The sequence below is a fragment of the Coturnix japonica genome, chromosome 6, assembly GCF_001577835.2.
Source record: "Coturnix japonica isolate 7356 chromosome 6, Coturnix japonica 2.1, whole genome shotgun sequence".
Lineage (NCBI taxonomy): Eukaryota > Metazoa > Chordata > Aves > Galliformes > Phasianidae > Coturnix > Coturnix japonica.
The window spans coordinates 15,994,153-16,007,130 of record NC_029521.1 but is presented as its reverse complement, the minus strand read 5'-3'; the positions used below and the strand labels follow the sequence as shown (position 1 = coordinate 16,007,130).

General features: G+C 40.9%; 2 protein-coding genes across 7 annotated transcripts in view; one reads left to right on the top strand and one right to left on the bottom strand.

Moving 5' to 3' along the window:
• The window catches only part of VSTM4 (V-set and transmembrane domain containing 4), a 31,971-nt gene that overhangs the window by 6,042 nt on the left and 12,951 nt on the right, over positions 1–12,978 (top strand). For 2 of the 3 annotated variants that reach the window (XM_015866776.2, XM_015866777.2), the window contains exons 3-5: positions 5,119–5,187; positions 6,606–6,713; positions 9,560–9,593. In XM_015866776.2, coding sequence (XP_015722262.1) covers positions 5,119–5,187; positions 6,606–6,713; positions 9,560–9,593 — 211 coding nt within the window. The remainder of the gene's footprint in view (positions 1–5,118; positions 5,188–6,605; positions 6,714–9,559; positions 9,594–12,978) is intronic. The other variant, XM_015866778.2, reaches the window with a different exon arrangement.
• C6H10orf71 (chromosome 6 C10orf71 homolog) overlaps positions 1–12,978 on the bottom strand; it is a 110,783-nt gene that overhangs the window by 87,360 nt on the left and 10,445 nt on the right. For 2 of the 4 annotated variants that reach the window (XR_004307711.1, XR_004307710.1), the window contains exon 4: positions 9,789–12,729. The gene's annotated coding sequence lies outside the window, so the exon portion shown is untranslated. Of the gene's footprint in view, positions 1–9,788; positions 12,730–12,978 lie in introns of those variants that run through there. The other 2 variants (XM_032445336.1, XM_032445337.1) reach the window with 1 other exon arrangement.

Here is a 12,978-nt window from a genome sequence, read left to right as displayed (position 1 = left end):
TTTATATACAAGTGAGGATTTTGAACTATATATCTCAACTTGAAAACAGGCCTTCTCTTTGGTGTGGGTGATCTCAAACCTAACAACACCAGATATGAGCTTTCAGAGAGGAGTGAAACTGGATGTTGAAGAACAGAATCCTTTGAAGAGGTAGCTGATCTCAGCAGTTGTGCTGTTAGGGCTAGCTGGCAAACAAGCCCTCTCTTGTGGTTTTACAGACAGAAAAGCTAATTTCACACACAGCCGGCTCTCAAGATAACACTGAAAAATCAAGTGGAACTGCTTAGTCCATAGGTCTGGATATTCAAGAGGTTAATTGAGCAGTCAGAAAAAAACTTGTAGGAGAAAATAGCATTTCATGAAGTTTATGCCACTAATGCTAAGTTTACCGTTGTGTTTAGACCACAAATTTTATTCCTGTAACTGAGAAAACACAACCCCATTTATCTAACTAATGTTTTGCAGAAAATGGCCCTAACTCTCCTCTGAAAACAATTTTCCTTTGAGAGAACCCTACTGAGGACAGGCTTTTCAAGATAGATTCAAGTACATTTATGTAGAGTCTACAATGGTAGACTAAATGCAAAGCACGTTCCCTCAGTACCAACTTCATTGGCATCATTCATGTTTCTCTATCCCTCCTTGGATTACACACACAGCAGGTAGACAAATCAAATGGTAAAAAATCATCTTTGTGAGTGCATGATTTGTGAACAGCACTCAGGTATCATAGGATTTCACTATAATCTATGAGAAAGACAAGAGCAATTGTGCAAAAAACAGGAGAGAAACAACATCTTCACTTTGACCAGCAGTTTTTAAATCTGCCATACGTAATTAGTTGACTTCTAGTAGCAATGATGAAAAACACTAACAATCTAATGCTGAAGCTCTGTTTTAGTAACAAAGACTGAATCAGTTTTAAACAATCACAAGAAAACCTAAACTGTTTGGGTTACTGGGTGTGCAGAACTTTTCTTTCATTAAAGGAGAGTTACAAGTGCAAAACAAGTAACTTGTTCTTGATTTGCCAGGTGCTCAAGGACCTGAGTCCCAGTCAGTGACTTGGGCTCCTGGACATACCACAGGAGAAGGTGCCCAGTACAATGGTTATAGCTGAGTGTGGAGGCAGTAGGAAAGGGGATAAAGGATTCATTAACTTCACAGTTCCAAGAATGAACAGTTTCATGCTTGATTTTTACTGTTGCCTTCACACTTTTGTTTTTAAATGGAGTGGAGTAAAAATGCTGGAGCCCAGCATCTCCTGAGCCCAGCCATATTGCATCTCTGGAGATCATTAAATTTCACTAGCACTGACCCTACGATGGGTGGCTGGAGCCAAGGCACAGTTGTTAGTCTCACAATTACATGGGGATATGAAATTAAACTTTATTGTATGCGTGATTTAGCTCTACGGACTTCAGGCATTAAGTTGCTTCTCACTCAGCAGTTATTCTTCCCTGCTGCTCTTGCCTAGGAACTGGCACTCCTCCTCATCCTCCTCTCCCTCTCTTTTCCTTCTTTACCCTTCCATATTTGGCTAAAATGAGAGATTCAACCACTGTCATGAAAGATCTAGTAGGAAGGGGGACCTTTGGGTCCTAGTATTCAGATAACACACTGATTGTACAGGATTTGCTACTCACAGGAGGGAAGGCACCACTTTTCAGAGTGGTGATAAAATCTCCAGTTTCCTCAGTGGTAACACTTGAGGTTTTAAAGGAATTTTTTTTTCCAAACACATTCGGTATTTTATATTATAATCTGTTACACTTTTTATTGCAAAGGGATTTGGTGATATTACAGCTAGAGCCAAGACAGAGCAAAAGGAGCAGTACAAATTGCCTAAAGCACTTGGATACTTAAATTGTATTGCTTGTGCTGTATCAACTAAGGTAGCAGTGTTCACAGACATTACAGTTGCTGTCTTTTCTACCATTTTGTTCCATTTAATGCAGCTGCAATTATGCACTAATTCAATATGACATCTTTTTGCTAAAGCACCTGATAAATTTCATACAAGCTTGCACATCAAGTGGACACAGAAACAGCATTTATATTGCTTGCTTGATTCACACAAGAAGAGGAGGTCACTGAGTAAGAGAAAATTGCACGGGGAACACAGAAGGAAGAGTCTTTCTGCATCTTCAAAAGCAGAAAAGCCCAGGGCAGTTCAGCCCATAGCCTTTATCACTCACAAAGCATAGAACCATCCCAAGTAAAATAACTTGATGGATTAAGCCTGAGACTGTAGTATATAATGCTGTTAATTCAGATTTTGTTGTTTGCTAGTAAATTTGCGTGAATTTGTACATTTCTTACATAAAGAAGTTCCAAATGTATTTTCTTGAAGCACAATTCTTTGCAGACAAACACACTGGAGTTGTGAAGGAAAAAAGCTGAGTTACAGCCTATACTGTTTCTTATTGTTTAGTGGTGGTAGTTAAAAGATAGGTTACGTATATACCTTCTTCAGGACCTGAATACATTTTTCTGAAAAGAAGCCTCATTTCAGTTTGCCCCTTCAGGTATATTGACAATACAGTAGCAAACATTTTACACAAAGAAACTATTAGTAGTAAAGCCTACAGAAATCCACATCCTCAAGTTACCAAGAAGTGTCTCCTACTCCAGCCATGCAGCATATTAAATCTAAACTATGGTGGACCTTTTCCCCTTTGGCCATCTTCTCATTAGGGGCATCTGTTCTTTTCCTGGTCTGGTCTGGTCAATATTAGCCTAAAACCAAGTTAGTAATCTTCATTATAGTACAGAAAACACATACAAATAAAGAGTTTATTTGAAGAAAAAGTGCCATTGAAAATGTGTTGCTCCTACTACCTTCCTATAAGAAATCTCAGAACAGCGAGTAGCCTTCAGAACAATATGCAGCATGTCTGTCATTTACAGTCAGGTAATCCCTCAAGTACATTGTACCAAGTGCTGCACATGGCTTAGGAACAGCAGTATGTATTCCAAGTGGTTTATGATCCAAGAGATGAGATTGTAGGAGGACAAATAGAAAATTAAGCAGTCCAACTGGAATCCTGCTGGCGTGCACAATACAAACATGAAGAGTTGATCACAACAATCTGCCGTGTTGGAAGGTTTGTGTGTGAGTTTCCTATGGGACAGATCCTGAATTCTTTTGAATATTAGCAGCTTGTGATGCTTTCTTGAAGTACAAACGTTGCAAAATAAAAGAATGCAAGACTTTCCCTCCCCCCAATGAACAAAAGTCCCTTTTCCAGTGAATGTATTCTAAAATGCTTGCCAAAAATCTACTGATGTCATGCTGAGTAGACATGTAAAATAACTATTCCAGATGAGCTTCTCATCATGACTAAACAGCAAATTTCATCAAACCTGAAAGTAGTTCCATATTCACTGAGTTGACCCCACACATCACGACCCTACAGGACACACCTTAATTAACTTCCCTTCGAGTAGGATACTTTTCTGTAGTGATTTGCCCTGCAAACTGCTTTTGGATGCAACCTGAAGGACATCACCATACAGCTATTGCATTAGAATGATGGCTAGCAGAAGAATTCATGGATTAACATGAATGAGATCATCTAATCTTATGTCATAAAAGAAGTCAGTATGCATAAACAGTCAGGCTGAAGAGAGCAGAGAGGGGTTTGGACAGTGATCCAGCAGTCAGAGCATTTGGATTCTAGAAGTGGGTTGTACAGCTGATAAAACACTGACATTCATCTGTTTGCCTAGAGCTCTGCAGTCTGCTCCTCTTTCAGAGAGGACAAGTCTGTGCAGAACTTGCTGCCGTTTACCCTGTTACCTGTATTAGACCATAGTCATTTCAGTTAGCCTTTCCTCTAGGCTATAAAAGCAAGTCAGTACAACTTGCATGTGCACAAACTTTCTTCTCACATGTCAGGAAAACCCCACAAAATAGGCACAGCAATTTCCACAGGTAAGAACGTAAGCTATTTTGCTTTCAGCCGGCAGTGTCTTTCATATGGCAGTGATAGAGCAGTTTATATAGTTACACTGTTCGACACAGCCTGTTTATTCTGCTAAGCCAAAAACACTGAGTGTAAGAAGCGTTCTGCTTCCTAGTTCAGATATGCAAGCATCCTATCTGTGTATCTCTAAAAGGTGTAAACAAAAGTCAGCTTTTGAGGGAAGCAGGAAAAAAAAAAGAACTCACGAGCATCACTTTCACTTTGATGGATTATTTGGGTGCTGATGTTGGAATTAGAGGGAAGAGACAACCTGTCAAAGGACATCCACAAGAGCTGTAGAAATAAGGCAAGCTGGGCAAAAATCAAGGGCCTGGAAAGTCATTCCTGAGGCTGGAGAATCACTGCCATGTTTGCAGAGATCACTTCAGTGCCAAGCATTGTCAGAGTGACTTCCCTGTTTTTTAAAAGACCTGTGCCTAATTTGTCTGGCTAAAAGTCAGTACTCAGGAAATATTCAGAGCTGTGTCCTTCAGTAAAGCTGTCACTTCCAGTTGCTTGTTTTTCCTTTTAGAAATGGACTACAGCATTAGGAAGCTTTCTTAAATAAAACAGATTCCTGCTCTTTTAAGCAAAAAAATTGTTCAACTCCTTTCAGAGAAGTAGCTGGTTTTAGGATGGACACACAAATTATAGCCCTAGAGGCAGTAGTTCTGGGTAACTGAGAACAGAGGGTGGGAATAAAAATAGCCACATATGATTTTAATGGCAGCTTCTTCCCTGGCATACTCAGACCATCCTCACAAAGCCATTACAGATCTTACAGGACTGTGGCCACCATTGTCCTAAAATCTGGGCTCTTTAAAAGTGTGTTTATCTCTCCTTCACTGCATTTAACTGCATTGAAGAGCCACATGCTGCATCTTTGCAGCATAAGATGACAGAAGGAATCCCATCTCACAAGCCATACAGCCCTCACTGGGGATACCAAACCAGATGAGACTTGATAGAAGTCAATAATGCTATTTTATAAGTGAAGTGTTTCATTGAAAGTTAATTATCCTGTGAGTTAAATTACTATCTTAGTGCGCTGACATGTAAGCCAGAACAACCTTTACTCCAAGCAATCCCAACACTTTACACTCTGTATTTTAAGTTCTTGTTATGTCCTCTTTGTTTTTTTTTTTTTCAGTTATTTCATCAAAAGCATCTGATGATCCCACTTACAAGAAAAAACATGAAGCTTGGAAGTTTTTTGAAGGTAAAGGCGCATCTGACTGCTGTTGGTTGCATACAAGATGTTGGCTTGGCCAAACACTACAGTACCTGTTTTTGCACACTGTACAAACACAGGCTGTACCTCAGAAGGCATCCCAAAGAGAATCAGCTGCTGGCAAAATTTGAATGGAAGGTTCCAGTTCCTTATATGCTTATTACAGTCAACAGGGAACACTCAATGCCTGGATGACTGTGAAATACAAATGCAGACCTTTACTCAGAGGGGTGATGGGCATGTCTGAAGAGGTACCCAGAACTGTGTGTTCCCACTGGCCTTAGAAATGCTTCTCTGCATTGCATAAAGCTCCCTGGAGTTTCAAGGCAAACAGTATTTTCTCTGTAGATTAGAGAACGTGTGCTCCAAGAGACTTGAAAATCCAGAGCGCGCATTCAGCTGGGATTCCCTCCTCCTCCACTCTCTCCCAGCACAGAACACTGGTGAAGCGGCACCCCTGTGTTCACAGCCATACTGCTCTGCTGCCTCCAAGTCTCTGCTCACACCATTCTGTGGGGAGCCTTGCTGTTTAAACCACAACTTACAGACTCTATTGTTCTGTGTATGGGAGGATAGGCTGAAAACAAAGCACAGAGCTGTAGGTCAGGGGTCTAGTTCCAGCAGTGCTATTTTCTGCAAGAACACTTGACCTCTGAGGCTTGGTTTCCTCTCTGTAAAGCAGGAAAGAAGCCAATATACTTCCCTAAGGGCATTTCAAGACATTAATGGGTAGAGCATCCTTGAAGCGCACTATTTAGAATTCTAGTAAAAGCAAAATAAGTCACCAAAGCTGGTAGAAATCCTGGCCCCTCAGGTGAGAATGTGCTATGGAAAATGACCGAAAGCCATAAAGAGAGTCTAATGCTGCAGACTAAAAAAAAAATATATATATATATATAGATAGATAGATAACAATTTCAAGCCAGTACTGCAATCGAATAAACAGTTGCAGACTTCCTTCCTTCTTCCTCAGTCACTCAGCACTCCCACATTCTCCCTAGTGCCACTTTTAAACAGAATTTTCTTTTTTTTATTATTATTATTTTTAAATCAGTACAGCTGTTTAAACTTTGGAAATAATCCAGCTTAAGTTGTTCTGTTTTCTGTTAGCCCCACCAAAACCAAACCACCACCACTACAAGAAGAAAATTAAACAAACAAAGAAACCAAACCAGCTCTCTCCTTCCCAAAAGCAAGCCCTCATAAATACACCTATTACTGCTTATGGAGACTTCATCCAAATGGATACTGTATGAAAATTTCAGGAGAGTTAATTGCTTCTGAACAGTTACCCTAATTCTTTCAGGCCATGCCCTGTTTCAGTCTTGTTGACATAACATTTTTTTATCTTGTAAGCATGAAACATGCAGCTGCAGCACTGAGCCTCCCCTGTGCTTGCCTTTCAGATCTGTATGTGTATGCAGTGTTTGTGTGCTCAATAGGAATCATCAGTGTCCTCCTTTTTACACTCGTCATTCTCTGTCAGTCACTTCTGAACAAGAGGAGATGCGCAGGTGAGTGAAAAGCCCTTCCTTGCTGGCTACAAAACCCACACCAAAGAGGGAGAGGGGAGAAGGAGAGTGAAGAAAATACACAAAAGGAAAGGTAGGAAGGAAAGACCACTTTACTACTGTCAGACAAAAATTGGATTCCTCCACGGGTTAATTAGAACAAAGGCATTTTGATCCCTTTGAGTAGCTATTTCATTATAAATATTGGCATATTGGCAGCTCTGCTTTCATTTCTGTTTAAGAATGCTATGTTTGGGAGACCTCACACTGGGAGAACTGAAATGCCTGCACGCTTAGCAACCACCATGTTAGAGAGAGTGCAAAGGGCCACTTCCAAACAGAAGCTTGGAAAAAAAAGAGTTTGGTTAGTGATTCGTCCTGATAATGACAGGAGAGAATCATGACTTGTTGCTTCTTCAGCACTTCACATGTACCACAGAGAAATGTGTGACTCAGATACATGAGGGAGAAGGCACGTAAGCCAGAACACTGATTTCTACAGAAGCCCTTGCCTGACCACAGCTGTATTTCAGGCTACAGCTCTGTTTTCCCGGTAGTGCACTCAGTAGTGTAGCTCAAGTTCTGTTTGAACCCAGCCACAGTGCTTGCCAAAGAGGAAGAATTAAGATCAATGTTATTCTTCCTACCCTGCTAAATGATGACAAAGGTTTTGTGCCAAGGGAGTACCCACAGTTAAGTGTGTTGGTCATGGTGAGTCACCTTGCAGCCACAAGCACTGATTTATCCTTTTTTTTTTTTTTCCCTCCAGCCAACATTGGGCTCGATTTTGTTTCCACTTATGTTTATTCACTCTGGTATAAGTGAATGAGCAGCATGGAGAGTATCTCTCTTTGCAATGAGCCACCAGAAGCTAAATATAAAAGTAATATAGATAAATACAGAATACAAAAAATATATGCAAGAGAGAAAAAGTAATTTCTTCTGAGCTGCTAAATTCTCACTACCCTAATATCTGAATAATTGCACACTTAACCAAAATTTATTTAGACTCTGAGCATTATCCAGTAAACACTGGTGGCATTAAACATGGTTTGAATGGAAATGTAACAGAATAAGATTTAGCAGATAAGAACTCAGTATTCAACACTTACACATATAGCAAATATGTATGTATACACTCAGTATTCAACATATATATATATATGTATGCAGCCTTTCACCCAGGGCCACCTGATCAGATATTTTCCAGAGTCACATTAATTGGCTTAGCAACCCACTAAGCAGCAGGAAATTAAAACAGTAATGCTCTCTCATTCAGACAGTTAGAATAAGCGTTATCTTACCTTCTTTCCATCCTTGTCCGTCTGTACCTCCTTTTTCCTCCACCATTGGTAAAGTGATGGTTTCCATCACCTTCCTCCCCTTTCAAGAGAAGCCCAGCTCTGCTGTTCTCCTTAAAACTATGTCAGAGGCCTAGAACAATCAAAACTACCTCCTTGTCTCACCTGCTGGGTATATTTCCATTAGAGCTTCTCCCTGACTATCTCTAGTCAGAGGAACTATCTCTGTCAGGGGAACACACCTGAAACAAAACATAAACACACCTACAACTCCCTCCACTCTCCCCCCACCTTCTCTCCAAGTTCCTCCCATTTTCTCAGCCCTAATACCACAAAAAGAATCACCTGCCCCAACCCCACCCTTGGGCTTTGGAAGAAGTCTGCTCTTCACAGTCCTTGAGTCAAAAGATGTGAGCTTTTGCTCTAGGGCAGAATAAAGCCATGCATACCTAGCAATGGTCAAATATATTCCAACAGTCTGCATGATATCTCTTGATGGATCAGACCTACTGTTCTAAATGTACACCTGGAGAAGATAACAGAGATAGATGGAAGCCCTGCCTTAGCCAGCCTAGACACAGAGACCTGGGTCTGTTGTGTTAGCCTCCTTTCCCAGTGCTCTCAGCTCCCCTTTCCTTTAGTTTGAAGTATAGCCCAGAAGAGGCTATGCAGCTTCCTTAGGATAGGACAACTGAGGTAAGAAAATGTGAAAAATTTCCTGCAAAGAAGAGCATAATTCTGCAAGAACAGAAAAAACTGATAGACGGTGTGTGTACATCTATGTTGCATTACACAGAGTACACCTTTTTTTTTTTTTTTTTTTCTTTTCCTGAGAAATAAGTTGGCCCAAGTTAACCAGCAGAACCAGAGACTATCCTTCTGCCTGCCTTTCTCTGTGCTTAGCACATGGCCCAGATTGGGCAGAGTACAGAAACCACAAAGCCACAGGGGAGCATCTCAATAACCCTGGCTCCTGAAAGGCTGCAGGAGGGAAGCTGCCCTTGCTCAAGGCTACTGATTCAAATCAGTATGAAGCAAAGGGATTTATGCAGTTCACACACATGTGCTGTCAGAGGTGGCTCTGGCTGGTCCAGATCTCCAGTATGATCCCAGGAGGCAACTCCTGTATGCCTGAGGCTGCAGCTCAGCCTGCATTAGGAATGGCAGTGGCTCCTGTGGCTGAATGGTTTATTTTGGGCTTCTGGAAATAAATAGAGGCACCATAAGGGAAATAAAAGTCTTCAAAGTAAAATTACTGGCCTGCTGTTCTTTTCCTTAGTAAGCCGTCTCTTGGCTGGGCTGACCACTGGAATGTGAGCTGCCCAGTAGTTCCACAGCAGATTGTTCTTGTTATTTGATACATTTGCATATCCCAAGTGTAGCTTTGTGACAGACTGCATTTTAATCCTACTACATACAGTGCTGATGGGCAGCTCTCCCAGTGGCGCCTCTGCAGTTCCAGCATCACTGGTCTACCTGCAGTGTCCATTTGTAACGTAAACTGTGTTGGTGGGAAGCCACATTTTCTCTCTTTCTTTTCTTTAACAGTGAAGCATTACCTGGTGAAATGCCCCCAGAACAGGTAAGAGATTACAGTTATCTTTACCAGTAATTCAAGTCATCAGTTCTTTTTTTGGTTTTGCTGTGTGTCAACCCCACCCGTGGCAGGTGATTGGAGCTCGATAATCTTTAAGACCTCTTCCAACCTAAGGCATTCTATTATTCTATTCTTCTATGGATGCTAGAGAAGACGAGTAAAGCTTTCCAAAGTGCCTACCTTAGTGGCAAGCCTTTCCTTCACAGTCAGAACTGACTTTTGCAGAAGCCTGCTTTCATCCTGTACGGCCTTCCAGGGTTTTCCAGCACCTCACCAGATGTCAGTGGCCTAAGCCATCCTCCTACACAAAGCATATCACAGTGTGACCCAACAAATCCTGCATACATAACCTGGAATGGGGCTCAAATCAGACTTTCTAGGCCCGCTCTGTTTCCAGCTGAAGACTCCAAGGGATGGAAAAAACTCTATTTCTCTTGCAATAATTAATCACTTTAAATAGTACTGACTGCCAAGTTTCTGATTGCACGGTGCTATAAAACTGATTTCCAACATATAGCTTCTTGAAATACAACTGTGCTAGACCAGCAGTAAAGGAAAGATGACTAACACACTTCACAAACAAAAAAGATTAAAGAGTGATATGTCATAATAATTTGAAAGAACAGCTGTTTCCTAGTTTTCAGTGACAAAAACCATATGTTTCTAGCACTGTAGTTTAAATCCAGCATCACTTGGTACCACAGACACTATTTCTCATAGTATCTTTTTAGCAAACTGATTCTTTGCCAAGTATAGCATGTCCTAGATGCTCAACTAGTGTAATTTTTAGTGCTCTCTCATGAAATAATGGCTTTATTCAATCTAACCAACACTCAGATGTTAGCAAAGTCAAAAAAAAAAAAAAAAAAAAAAAGGCAGCAGTGAGTTCAGGAAAGGTCAGTACAAACTGAAGCTTTCATGTTATTCATTGAAGATCTTTGTTCTGTGACCCTAACTAGCCGTTGCACCACACCAAAAAAGTACAGACAGCTCAACATTTTTCATTTCTCCCTGAAAGTACACTGACTTCAGGGCTTTGAAATAAGCGTCTATGAATGTGTTATTAGTATCACGATTTTTGTTGTTTTACTCTTATTACCTATTATTTTTCAGTCTCTACTCCAAACATGAACCATCAGTTTCTTAAAACACATTAGGACTGTTCTCACACCTAAAAATTTGTAATTGATATTAGACATGTTATGATCCATATCTAATGTAAAACATTTGTGTCCATTCATTCCTAGCCAAGCATGGAATAAGCTAGCCAAGCATAAGCTAGCCTAGCTTCAAGGCATCACAAAACCTGAATTCCAAGTAGATCTCATATTATGGCTCATCCAGATGTGTTACTGCTGTAGGTAAATCAGTTGAAAGGAAAGAAATGCAGTTGTGTGAGCTGGTATTGGGCACTGCTCACTTCTATCTAGGTGTCAGCAGTGTACCTGCAGTGCTATAGTCAGGCAGTGACAGAGTTTAGAAGTTCAGAGACAATTCAAAGTGATAGATGATATGAGATGTGTAACAGAGCCTCATCTACCCACACTGTAGGTAGATCTTTACCTGCTATTCCTCTAGAAGCTAGCATGTCTTGGAACTTAATTCCAAACATTTGAATTCTTAATTCAAATCATTCAGACTTGGAACCCAGGATGAACATATTTGCATGGGATTCCTGCCAGTCAAAAGGGCTCAGCCTGGACTAGAGAGGCTCAGCTACAACTCCCCTAGCAATATTTCAAGCTCAGTTAGAATCCGGTTTTAAAATTACATGACTAGTCTGGTATCTAAGAACTGTCAGCACTCCCACTGCAGTAATACCTAAGCAACTTAAAATATTTCATGTTTTGACATCATAATGATAGCCTCAGTTAATTGGAAACTGAAGCTAAGTGATTTGCCCCAGGTCTCGCAAAATACCCTCAGCAGAATAGAAAATTAAAACCAGATTTCCCGAGTGGAACAAAGCAAATGTTTGGGCTTTGGTTTACTATTTTACCAATAACAATTTAAAGGGGAAAAAAAAAAATGAGTTAACCCAAACACATTTTTTTCCCACATTTAAAAAATAAATAACTAAATAAAAAGTATGGTTATTTTGGGTTTTCCAAACCACTTAATTCTATTTTCTGAGATTTTTAAAAAAATATCCTCCTTTAAATATCCTCCTTCTTATTATCTGCCTTGTTATTGGATCATTTTCCAGTGTTCAGATAAAGAAACCCTCAGGAGGTGTAACTTTGAAAATGGGATATTTTTCCCGCCCTTTATTTATTTGTTTTGGCCTGAGCTCTCCTCCAGCCCTTCTGCCACTGCTCTTCCAGAGACAAATAAATGGGGTGCAAAAAGCATTCATCTCACCAAGCCATTCTTCCCAATGCCTTGGTCCCATGCCACTGATCTAACAGCATAGGAGCAAGTTTTCCACACTGAACCAGAACCAAGCAAGCAGCCCCTTGGCACCCTCCCATGCAGCCATCTGTGTGAATCCACCAGTGCTGCCCAGGGAGGTGGTGGAGTCACCGTCCCTGGAAGTGCTCAAGAAGAGGCACTGGGGGACATGGTTAGTGGACATGGAGGCAATAGGTTGATCATTGGATGAGATGGCCATAGTGGTCCTTTCCAGCCTCTGTGATCATCCTTGTTGGACCACTGACAAGAGGGAATAGCTGACCAAGACAACCAGAGGAATAGTCCCACATGTTAAGGGTAGCAGTGGACCAAATAGGTGCAGTTTGCCAGCTCTTGGGATAGTGTACTTCAGAATTACCAGCCACAACCTCCAAGGAAACCACAGTCTTGGTGACACAGCTTTCAGCAACCTCCCGCAGGCTTTCTACTCCCCAAACTCCTGTCTCTTTCTCACTCTAAAAGCTCATTAGATCCTGCAAGAAATGCACAATGTGACACTATTGAAATAGAAGCTGGGAGGCCAGAGGAGGAGTTAAAGATAAAAAAAGTAACTTACTTCCTCAACACAGAACAAGATGAGCTCACAAAGACGCAGTGTTTCAGAGCCAAGGAGTCTTTTCTGAGCCTTCTTGTTTGGTTTGAAGAGCTCAGCTGGGAGACAGCAAGCACAGTTATTGTATCTCCCAGAATCAGTTAACCTTGTACAGCCCTGGCAAATACAAGAAAAAGTGTAAGCCACAAATACATTATTTTGTAGCTTTGCATTTTCAGCGGCCAAACAGGATTAAGGAATGCAATGAAGTGACACTGAGCCTTTTCATATACTATGCTAAAAGCAGCGATATTAGAACAGTAGTACCTTTAAGCTATATGTCTGCCTTAATGACCAAAAACACCAAACAAAAAATCATTTCCCTCCCCATTTTGATGCTCTCTGTCCTATGCAGTTTGCTGTGTT